Raw genomic sequence first — 12,576 nt, 5'->3', positions numbered from 1 at the left:
TTGACCAGGAACAACTCTCCAACATTAGTACCTAGAGGGTTACGAATCAGGTTTTTGGTCAACTTTGGAAAAGCAGCAGTCAGGAGGTTTGTTGCTACGCCTTTTGTGAATAGTCAACCTCTCTCCTCCCAACATCCCTGTTGCCTCAGCACTATAAGAGGGTTTCATAAGACCAGTCGCTCTCATTGCAATGATGCAATAACGGTGAGGCCGCGGGCCATATTTTAGTTTTTTGGGGACCACTGGTGGTCTATGGACCAAAGGTTGGGAACCACTGAACTAGAGCAATGGTCTAGATCAGGAGTCCCCAAACTAAGGCCCGGAGGCCACATGCGGCCAAACGAAGCCATTTATCCGGCCCCCACAGTAGCAGCTCCCTCCTCCTCCGTTGAGGAAGGCGCGTGCGTGCCTTCCAAAGCTTTGCTTGTTTATAACGGTACTTTAATTATTATTTAATAATTATTAAGGGGTGCTTTGCTAGTGCTTGTGGTGCACAAAGGCAGAAGGGGGTTGGACTAAATGGCCCAAGGGGTCTCTTCCAACCCTCTTTATTTTTATCATTATTATTATTATTATAATTATTATTGACACAAAGACACAGTATAGCACAGCAAACGAGATAGATATGCTGGATTTCGTATGACAAAATCACAAATCAAACACTTCCCAAGTGTTTAAGACTGTGTGATTTATTATTATTATTATTATTATTATTATTATTATTATTATTGACACAACGACGTTGTATGACACAGCAAACAAGATAGATATGCTGGGTTTCGTTTCACAAAATCACAAGTCGAACACTTCCCAAGTGTCTAGGACTGTGTGATATATTTTCGGATGATGCGTGCAGATCCCAGCAGGGTGGCTTTTTGCAGTAGGCAGATCGTGATTTTGTCAATGCCTATTGTTTCCAAATGCCGGCTGAGATCTTTTGGCACGGCACCCAGTGTGCCCATCACCACCGGGACCACCTGCACTGGTTTCTGCCAGAGTCTTTGCAGTTCAATCTTGAGGTCCTGATAGCGGCTGAGTTTTTCCTGTTGTTTTTCGTCAATGCGACTGTCACCTGGGATGGCAACATCAATGATCCAAACCTTGTTCTTTTCCACAACTGTGATGTCTGGTGTGTTGTGTTCCAGAACTTTGTCAGTCTGGATTCGGAAGTCCCACAGTATCTTTGCGTGCTCATTTTCCAATACTTTTGCAGGTTTGTGATCCCACCAGTTCTTTGCTGCTGGGAGGTGGTACTTGAGGCATAAGTTCCAATGAATCATTTGGGCCACATAGTTGTGCCTCTGTTTGTAGTCTGTCTGTGCAATTTTCTTACAGCAGCTGAGGATATGATCAATGGTTTCATTGGTTTCCTTGCACAGTCTGCATTTTGGGTCATCAGCTGATTTTTCGATCTTGGCCTTAATTGCATTTGTCCTGATGGCTTGCTCCTGGGCTGCAAGGATCAGGCCTTCTGTCTCTTTCTTCAGGGTCCCATTTGTGAGCCAGAGCCAGGTCTTCTCCTTATCAGCTTTTCCTTCAATTTTGTCAAGGAACTTTCCATGCAATGTTTTGTTGTGCCAGTTGTCAGCTCTAGTTTGTAGTGTGGTTTTCTTGTACTGGTTTTTTGTCTGCTGTGCTTTGAGGAGTTTCTGATTTTTGACTTCAATCAAAGCAGGTTCTTCACTTTGCTTTACATATTCTGCCAGGGCATGTTCTTCTTCTTTGACTGCTTGTTTGACTTGTAAGAGTCCTCTGCCCCCTGATCTTCTAGGCAGATAGAGCCGGTCAACATCGCTGTGGGGGTGCAGGGAATGATGGATGGTCATGAGTTTTCTTGTTTTTCTGTCCAAATTGTCCAGTTCCATCTGTGTCCAGTTTATGATGCCAGCAGTATATCTTATGACAGGTATGGCCCAGGTGTTTATGGCTTTGATGGTGTTGCCTCCATTGAGCTTGCTTTTGAGAATTTTTCTGACCCTTTGTGTGTATTCTTTGCTGACCACAGTTTTCACATGTTCATGCTTGATGTTGTCCAGCTGTAATATGCCCAGATATTTATAGGCCTCTGGCTGGTGACACTTTATTGTTTGGCCATTAGGCATATTTATGCCCTCACTTTCAATGATTTTTCCCTTCTTCAATGCCACTGTCGAACATTTGTCCAAACCAAACTCCATGTTGATATCAGTGCTAAAAATTCGGACAGTGTTGGTCAGAGACTGAATTTCAGTTTCTGTTTTCCCATATAGCTTCAGGTCATCCATGTACATCAAATGTGAAATTTTGTGAGAATTCTTAGATGTTTGGTAGCCGAGATTTGTTTTTTGTAAGATTGTTGACAGAGGGATCATGGCAATAATGAAAAGCAGAGGGGACAATGAATCTCCCTGGAAAATTCCTCTCCTGATGTTGACAAGTCCATAGCTTTCATTTCCAACAAACAGTTCAGTTTTCCAGTGCTCCATCATGTTTTCAATGAAGGTGCCAACGTTTTTACAAATCCCGATGGCGTCCAGGCACTTGATGATCCAGCTGTGTGGGAGTGAGTCAAAGGCCTTTTTGTAGTCAATCCATGTCATGTGAAGATTAGCTTTTCGGCTCTTACAGTTCTCCAGGATCATTTTGTCAATCAATAACTGGTCTTTTGTGCCCCTGCTTTTCCGTTTGTTGCCTTTCTGTTCATCTGGCAAGATGTTTTTTTCTTCAAGATAGTCTTGAATTCTGTCAGCTATGATGCCAGTCAGTAGTTTAAACATAGTGGGCAGACACGTTATTGGCCTGTAGTTTCCTGGTGCTGCTCCTTTTGTTGGATCCTTTTGTATCAGGTATGTTCTTCCAGTTGTTAGCCATTCACTGACACTTCCTTTCTGCAGCATCTCATTGAATTGTTGGGCCATTTTTCCATGTAAACTAATCAGATGTTTGAGCCAAAATCCATGAAGTTGATCACTACCAGGCGATGTCCAGTTCTTGACTTTTTGCACTCGTTTGCTGATCATTTCAGTTGTTATTTCCATTATTATTATTATTATTATTATTATTATTATTATTATTAATAATAATAATAATAACAACATTGAGGCTGGGAGGCCATCTGTCAGGGGTGCTTTGCTTGTACTTTTGGAGCACAAAGGCAGAAGGGGGTTGGACTAAATGGGCCAAGGGGTCTCTTCCAACCCTCTTTATTATTTTTATTATGATAATGAATTTTTTTTTTCGTGTCAGGAGCAACCGAAGTTGCTTCTGGAGTGAGAGAATTGGCCGTCTGCAAGGACGTTGCCCAGGGGACGCCCGGATGTTTTTTGATGTTTTACCATCCTTGTGGGAGGCTTCTCTCATGTCCCCGCATGGAGCTGGAGCTGATAGAGGGAGCTCATCCGCACTCTCCCCAGGTGGGATTCGAACCTGGCAACTTTCAGGTCAGCAACCCAACCTTCCAGTCACTTAGTCCACTACGCCATCTGGGAGCTATGATAATGATTATGATATGATGATGATTAACATTGAGGCATAATTGTTCCCATTTTGTTTGTTTACTTCAAAATAAGGCATGTACAGTGTGCATAGGAATTTGTTCACAGTTTTTGTAAAACTATAGTCTGGCCCTCTAACAGTCTGCGGGGCTATGAACTGGCCCCGTGTATAAAAAGTTTGAGGACCCCTTGTCTAGATCAATACACAATAACTTCTGATGTTCAACATCTTCTCTGAACATCAGAAAAGATCATAACTTATACATATTACTTTTTTGGAATAGAGTTCCCAGTATCCCTAATCCCAGATGGGCATTCTCCATTATAGATAGTAATTCTAAGAGGCGAAATTCAAAAATGTAACATTTCCAAGATATGAAAAATTTAAAGTATTGTTATATTTCATAACATCCCTAATCCTGCTATGAACTGGCTGTGTAGAGCTGATTAAACACTTACTACTGACAAGGGATCATTTCACATGAAAAGTTTTGATAAATACAGCTCTGCACTCAAGTTTTGAAGTGTAATCCTACCCCACCAGCTTACCTGCTCCAGGGGAGATATCTCGTTCAAAGATGCACAGTTTGTATCCAAAATTATCTTCTAATATTTTGGGTAACACCTCCAATGCAAATTTTCTCTCTTCGCCATATATTGGTACAGAGTCTTTCAGGTAAGACACGAAGGCATCATATAGCTTTCCATCTAAAAATATCAAGAACCCAAAGAATCTTTGATATTATAATAAGAACAGCATTCTTCTCTTTTCTTCTGATCTATCTTTAGGAAACACAAGGTTTGCTCCTAGGAATGGTAGAACTACAGCAGAAAAATGTGGAGGCTGGATCAAATTTTTTTTCTACCTGAAATGAAGGACAATATGCCATCTGCCCCTACTACACACTTAGAATTTTTCAAAATAGAAATATTGATATGACTGACTCAAATTTTATTTCAATATTGGCATTGGGAGAGCATCTTCTAAGAACTCTAAAGGGAACAAAGGAGAAACTTTGCTTTCAAAATCTTGTTGATGCGCATTAGCCATCCTCCACAATATATGCTGTTGGCAATTCTTTCCTCTCTCTTCCTGATTGTTGGTTCCGGTTAACCACCCCATACCCACTGAACATTGTTAAAATGCTGAAACATTTTCTCATATCGGCAATATCCCAAAATTCCCCAATAAGCATAATCAGTAGTTATGATTTCTAGATTAAAAAGAAGAAACTATAAATTATTCTGCATATTTACTGTTTCCTTTTAAAAAATTCCACTCAGTTCATACAGACTGAGGCAGTCATGGGCAAACTTGGGGCCTCCAGGTGTTTTGGACTTCAACTTCCACAATTCCTAATAGCCTCAGGCCCCTTCCTTTTCCTCCTGGATTAAAGGCATGAAAGATCTTTTCTTTCATACAGTAATGGAAGAGTAGGAATTATTATTATTATTATTATTATTATTATTATTATTATTATTATTCATCCCACCTTTCTCTAAATAATGAGACTCAAAGCAGATAAAGTTACAGACCCTTTTCAGTTCTCAAATTATATTTACAAGATTAAAAGGGTCAATTCCTGGGCAAAATGATTTGAAATAGCACAGTAACCCCACCCTTTAATAAGTAGAACCCCATGATGTTTTACCTCCTAAAGTTTCATCTTTCCCTGTTATCTCTCGATATAGCAACACAAATTCAAATCTGAACACCACATACAGAATCACCATAAACACAGCAGCAAATGAAAAGAATATTGCCATGATAATGCCAGTTGTAAAGACATGGACAGGTAGATCTGGATTAGAAAGATCTGGGGAAGGGAAAGAAAGCAACCGATTATTGCTAAAAGAGGCAAAATCACCTTCAGAAAATTTTATCAAGTTTTTTAAAATGACAAATTATTATCAGACTACTCCGTTGTTATCTGGCAACCCAACTCAATACACCTTTAGACAGAATCAAGATGACCATAAATATTTTGACACCAAATGAAAAGGGTTCCTACAATCTGTCTTCAGGTTCTCTTTTCTCTTAAAAACAACAAATTCTAACCAAACAATTTTTAACAAATTATTTCATGAGAAGTTATTTACCTCTCTGTCATGTTTTTTGGTTGCCATATCCTGATCCTAAGGGTCAACTAAAATTCCCCAAAGCTACGTTTGTGATGGTAACATAAATGTTAAGAGGGATAATTCTGTGTGTAATATCTAAGAGAGAATGAATGCGACAGAAAGGTGCTGCCAATGTGAATGGACTGCTTTAACTATAAAACAACTATTAGCAGTACAAATGTGAGTTACCACTTTGCCCACAGATGGTTTAGGGTCACTGAAGGTCAAATCTGGCACTTTTAACTGAATCAGAAATAGCATTGCGTAGTCAGTAGAGAACAGTATGGGTACAGAACTGGTGAGATATTACCCAGCTGTCAAAAAAATCAATCATGTTCTGCATCAACTGAAATTTCTAAGTTGTTTCAAAGGTAACCCATGTAGAGAAAATAATATACAATGTGTCACTAAGCCAGAGTGCATGTTGCCAAGATGTTTCTTCAACAGAGCCCACCAGGTGCTATTATACAACGTAAGGCAATTTCCGGTGGCGCTCCGTAGAAGCGTCCTGGACATGGGAGGACATGGGAGGCTTCCTGTGTTCTCATTAAGAATAAGGGGAAGTCAGGTGGAGACGTTTTCCCCCATGTGATGGGGAAAACAGTGCAGCAGGCAATGCGGGGCCCGGGCAACGATTTCCCCCTGCTGCCAGCAGGATTCACCATGCTGCGTGGCAAATTCCCCCACTGCCATCTAAATTACTGATCTCAGTTTGATGAGGTCTTTAGTAAGCTATAGTGGACTTACTATTTAACTCCCAATATAGGCCATACATATAGGCTGAGACAAAGAAAAAGCTGGCCAAAACTTAAGGCAGGCATGCAGAGATGAGAAGATTTCACTTGCTGCAGTCAGTTTGATCAGGCTATTTGATTGAACATTGAACAAGGAAAACAACAGCAGCAGCATTTTGGTGTCTTCTTCAGGATAATCCCCACCCTATAAAGTCATCTACCAACATATCAGTACAAAGCTAGAGTGAAAAGATATTAGTATTCTTCTACTTATCCTATCGCATTCTTTAAAAAATAGAAATGAAAGTAACACATTCACTATAACAGACATAGCAATTTTTGAAACCTATTGTAAATCATTAAAGGGAAAAACTTATTATTTTTGTTGACAGCGAAACAGTCATTGAACTGGTATGGAACACTCTGAATTCCAATGTGAGAAAATGTCTTAAACCAATATTTAAAATATAGTAAGCAAAGAATGATTTTCAGAGGCTGTTAGATTGAAACTCCCGTCAATGAAGCCAATGATGTAGAGTGATGGAGGTTGCCATCAATCCAACAACAACTACAAGTTACCTATTTCTGATTTTGGTGGCTAGACATACATTAGACTAAATTATACCCTACCTTTCAGCAATGTATGTATCTGACATATAGATGGATATCCTCCGAAAGATAAAATACAATTGTATGATGAATTCATGTCTTCCTCTTTAACATTTTTAATCCACAAGATCCTTGTGACATATTTTCCCCTTTTTTCATAACTGCCAAATAAATTAGAAAGAATAAACATTTAGCAGCTCCAGCTCCTGTGTGCCTCCTGGTGCTATTGCTACATAGAGATTTTATCATACATAACACACCAGCTTCACATTCATCGTATATGTGCCTACCTACTGTTTTTCTTAATTTTTCCTGATTCACATACAGTATTTTACTTAGAGCCAGTGTGATATAGTGGTTTCAGCACTGGATTATGACTGGAAACTGGGATTTGAATCCCTGCTTGGTCATGAAAGCCAACTGGGTGACCTTGGATAAGTTGTATTCTCATCTTTAGAAGAAGGCAAAGACAAATCCTATCTTAACAAATATCAACAAGAAAACCCTATGAGAGTTTCACCTTAGGATTGCTATAAGTCATAAATGACTTGAAGACATTTTACTAAATGTGCACACTGTTCACCATTGACTAAAATATGTTTTTCCTTTTCCCACTAACTTTTCATTTTCTCATCTGTTAGCTTTTTAAAATATGCATACCAATTTTTTTTGCGCTACATTTCTAGAGTGCCCAAGAGCTCCTACAAATTCTCAAAAACATATATTAAAATACATACATACACATTTTCAATACATTTATTCCCCAATTAATCTTGACTACCTCATCAAGACTGGTAAATCTACCATTTTTCCATCCATTTTTCTGTTGCGGAACTGTCTTTCTGACATCTTAAATTAAACATGGCAATGACAGAGCTCTATGATGTTTCTTGGTAACTTCTGAAGAAACAAGCATTAATTTATTGTCTGAAAACCTGTCTGCTTTAGAATTAACCTTACAGTAATCTATAGCACTTTTCTAGATTTTGTTGCATCCCATTCTGCTTTTCTTTTATTTTTTCTGTCTGCGTAGGTTTCTGTAACATAACAAAACCTAGAAACATGATGTATTCATTCTGAACTCAATCTTATTTTTAGGATCAAATATTCCTATAATGAAGGAGAAAAATAATTATTCCCTATATATCAAAACATGTCCTGAGGAACAAACAGCATAAACTCTAATATATGTGTGTGTGTGTGTGTATCTATCTACAGTAGAGTTTCACTAATCCAAGCCTCACTTATTCAAGCCTCTGGATAATCCAAGCCATTTTTGTAGTCAATGTTTTCAAAATACCGTGATATTTTGGTGCTAAATTCGTAAATACAGTAATTACAACATAACATTACTGCGTATTGAACTACTTTTTCTGTCAAATTTGTTGTAAAACATGATGTTTTGGTGCTTAACTTGTAAAATCATAACCTAATTTGATGTTTAATAGGCTTTTCCTTAATCTCTCCTTATTATCCAAGATATTCGCTTATCCAAGCTTCTGCCGGCCCGTTTAGCTTGGATAAGTGAGACTCTACTGTATCTCCAAAGATTCTCAAACTGTGCTCCTCCAGATGTTTTAAGACCTCAGCTCCCACAATTCCTAACAGCTGATAAACTGGCCGGGATTTTTGGGAGCTGAAGTCCAAAACAACTGAAGGAGCACAGTTTGAGAAACACTGTATTTAGTCCCACACGTACGGACTTATTGGCTACATTAATCCATAGAACAGGCTTGGAGATATCACATTCTGTTCCACTTCTGGTAGCAAAAAGGCTATATGACGCAGAGAGACTCATAAACATGATATGTGTTCCCCAAATCCCTCAAAGAGTCACGGGATGGGCTATTTTTTTTTTTTAAATGTCAGGTCTCCAACCATCCAAGATGCCCACGTTGACAAAATCTTCACCACCATAGTGGGAAGGACTTTATTGATATGCAAAATGGATTGTCTCAGAAATTAAATGACATTGTATCAAATAAATTGGTACCATCTTTTGAACCTAAGTAACGCATGGACACATCTCCCCATATAGGGAGTTATGGAATATTGGTTAGATGGAGATTTAAATAATTATTTCTTCAATATTTATTCTCCCCTCCCAAATGATTATTTCCAGGACTGGGAACTAGCTGTTAAACCCATTCAGCTAGTTAGGAAAAACAATGTAAGACAGATACCCTGAGAAACTGGGCAAAATGCCATTAGTCCACATGAATTCAAATATGGTTATATAGTACTGTTCTTGGAGCACTACTTACTAAATATGTTCTTTCATTTGACATAGTGAGATCTGTTCCTCAACATCCTCACATGAGTCTATTATGGCATCATTGTGAATCCAGTAAAAAGAGTCTGACTTGTTGGAATAACCCAGAAAAGCTGTGCAGTTCAGTAAAAGTTCTTTACCTATGCAAAAAAAGTTTCAAATAAATGACTGTATTAATGAAAGCCTACCTAAGTGCTAAAAGAGGGGAAACAGAATAATTTAGGTCACAACACATTCACTTTCTTTCCCAGAAGCCTCTCCCTTTTAATATTGTGCAGCATTTTGCCCCTTAAATGCATAACAAGCTCAACCTCAAGCCACAAAGGTTCCTGTAAACCCCAGGAAGCCCCATTAAAGAACTACTGCACTGGTGCTAGGGTGTCAATAGAGACAATCAACAGAAATGCTGAAAAGCTAGCGAATTTACTAAAGTTTAATAGGTCATCATGTTAAATTTCAGAAGGGTGGAAATCTAGTTCAACTATCTTGTTAGTTTGGTCATATATATTATTTTACACTGGGGAAAGTCAATGTATAACTTGTCAGCATATGACAGCTACTGCTGTTCTTTCAGTGTGAGCCATCTTATTGTTTAGCTTCCTAAAAAGTTGACTGTGAATTAAGCTTCCAGTTCTCATAGAAGTGAAATTTGAACATTACATCAGAAACATTTAGAAAGTGTTTCTAATATTTTTCTAGACACCATGACCAATTCCATGGTGAGAATTAACATAAAAGTTTAAAAAGGCATTTTGGAAAACATATTCAACCTGCATCCAGGTAACCACTACACAACCTCTTAGAGACCTGATGACTCTTCTACTGTTCCACTTTCAATGTTGCATCAACAGTAGAACAGTATCCAGATCAAAAGAAACAATAATGACAGTCTATTCCCCTTAGAATATTAGCTCTGGACATTGCAGTTCAAGAAAGATATCAACAAGCTGGAACATGTCCAGAGGAGGGCAACCAAGATTTTCAAAAATCTGGAAGCCAAACCTTATAAGAACATAAACAACTGGGGAAGGCTGAGAAGTGGCAAGATAGTGAACTTTAATATATGAAGGGATGTCATGCAGAAAGTGGAGAAAGCCTTTTCTATTGCTCCAAAGGGAAGAACATGAATTAATGAATTCGAATGACAATAAAAGAGATTTCACCTAACCATTAGGAAGAATGTCTTGATTGTAAGAGCTGTTCAACAATGGAATAGACTGACTCAGATAATAAATCACATTTTTAGGCTCAAATACCCACTGAACAAGTCTTGCACAGAAGGTCCAATCATAGGGTTACTATAAATTAGAAGGTATGTCAAAACAACATGCCAATCCTTGTATTGATTGCCATTATTCACATAAATACAGAGTCCCATTGAAAAATTATAATAAAAAGGCAATGCTTACAAAAATCAGCCTTCTGAAGATGCTGGCAAGTAAGTCCACCTGCCATACTTCAGTAGCATCAATGCATACAGTATAACTGTATGTTGAAAGCCTTTGCATTTACAGCTATGTGAATGAAGGCTTCTATGCACCCTGAACTTTGTAATATTCAGGTCCCAGGATGTATGTAAGCCTTGCGGTGTCTTATGACTGTATGCACAACACATTCCTTCACCATCATCACCCAGACTAGCATGTCTACATCCTTAACAAACCTGGAACAAATGCTTGCTACAGTAGATGAAATATTATATGTAAATCTGAACATACACATACAGAAAGACTGACAAAAAGATTGAGAGGTACCTATTTCTGCTCTGGAAGTACTGTGATCTGATCCAATTAGTGCTGGTCTGGTGAGTTCTTTATCACCTTAAAGAGAGAGAAAAAGAGAAACTGTTACTTGAAACCCAGTTTCAATTTGCCAATAAATGTCAACAAGTTCAGTCTAGGATAAAACAACTACATGATTTTATTATAAAAATATGCCATGGAGCTCAACAGGGATGACTCTTTCGCTAATTTAAAATGTTTTAAATCCATTAAATTGAACTGATAACTCATTTAAAGATGGCAGTTCAGCTTGTAGATCAATATGCCACAAATGAATGGCACTGATACTAAGAGTTTATTAAAAAAATACAAACCCAGTGGACAGTCTACAATATTCTTTTTGTGAGATTCTACAAGGTCAGAGGCCCCAAAACACAGAAATTCTTGTTGTTTCACCACAGCTCCCCAAATCCCCAGACAGAATGGCTTCCTTGATAGGAAATCTGGGTCTTCCAATCCAAGGAGTGTGTTTTCAAGTAATAAGATCTGTATTTTTCATCTTCCTGTCCTATCTGCCCAGGCATATTCCTAGCTTTGAAGAAGTTTCCTATATCACAAAAGAATTTTTAGAATCATATTTGCCTGTAATTGTTTAATATTATACTTACCATTTGTTGTTGTTTAGTTGTTCAGTCGCTTCCAACTCTTCGTGATCTCATAGACCAGCCCACGCCAGAGCTTCCTGTTGGCCATCGCCACCTCCCAGTTCCTTCAAGGTCAAGCCAGTCACCTCAAGGATACCATCCATCCATCTTGCCCTTAGTCGGCCTCTCTTCCCTTTTCCTTCCATTTCCCCCAGCATCACGACCTTTTCCAAGCTTTCCTGACTTCTGCATTATTTCCTGGAGTATGGACTGGTTGAATCTTGTTGTGGTCCAAGGCACTCTCAGGGTTTTTCTCCAACAGCACAGTTCAAAAGCGTCTATCTTCCTTCGCTCAGCTTCCTTATAGTCCAGCTCTCACATCATAGGTTACTATGGGGAATACCATTGCTTTAGCTATGCAGACCTTCATTGCCAGTGTGATGTCTCAACTCTTCACTATTTTATCAAGGTTGGCCATTGCTCTCCTCCCAAGAAGTAAACATCTTCTGATTTCCTGGCTGCAGTCTGCATCTGCAGTGAACTTCGCATCTATAAAGATAAAGTCTGTCACTGCCTCCACGTTTTCTCCATTTGCCAGTTATCAATCAGTCAGGTCACCATAATCTTGGTTTTCTTGATGTTTAGCTGCAGCCTGGCTTTTGCACTTTCTTTTTTCATCTTGGTGATAAGGCTCCTCAGCTCCTCCTCATTTTCAGCCATCAGAGTGGTATCATCTGAATATAAGGTTGTTAATGTTTCTTTCAGCAAATTTAGCTCTAGCCTTGGATTTGTCAAGCCTTGCGCGTTACATGATGTGTTCTGCGTACAAGTTGAATAGGTAGGGTGAGAATGTACAGCCCTGCCGCACTCCTTTCCCAATCTTGAACCAGTCTGTTGTTCCGTGATCTGTTCTTACTGTGGCTACTTGGTCTTTATACAGATTTCTTAGGAGACATACAAGGTGACTTGGTATCCTCATACCACCAAGAACTTGCCACAATT

The 12,576-nt window shown here is 38.8% G+C and overlaps 1 protein-coding gene across 1 annotated transcript in view; it reads right to left on the bottom strand.

Annotated features, from left to right (window-relative positions):
* Positions 1 to 12,576, bottom strand: part of il18r1 (interleukin 18 receptor 1) — a 30,096-nt gene that overhangs the window by 5,050 nt on the left and 12,470 nt on the right. Inside the window, exons 6-10 of the mRNA XM_062975395.1 lie at positions 10,964 to 11,029; positions 9,202 to 9,349; positions 6,959 to 7,098; positions 5,126 to 5,290; positions 4,023 to 4,181 (exon numbers count right to left, since the gene is read on the bottom strand). Coding sequence (XP_062831465.1) covers positions 4,023 to 4,181; positions 5,126 to 5,290; positions 6,959 to 7,098; positions 9,202 to 9,349; positions 10,964 to 11,029 — 678 coding nt within the window. The remainder of the gene's footprint in view (positions 1 to 4,022; positions 4,182 to 5,125; positions 5,291 to 6,958; positions 7,099 to 9,201; positions 9,350 to 10,963; positions 11,030 to 12,576) is intronic.

Source organism: Anolis carolinensis, chromosome 3, assembly GCF_035594765.1.
Source record: "Anolis carolinensis isolate JA03-04 chromosome 3, rAnoCar3.1.pri, whole genome shotgun sequence".
In the NCBI taxonomy this organism is placed as follows: domain Eukaryota; kingdom Metazoa; phylum Chordata; class Lepidosauria; order Squamata; family Dactyloidae; genus Anolis; species Anolis carolinensis.
The sequence above is the reverse complement of the archived record's forward strand: the minus strand, read 5'-3'. Positions and strand labels throughout refer to the sequence as shown.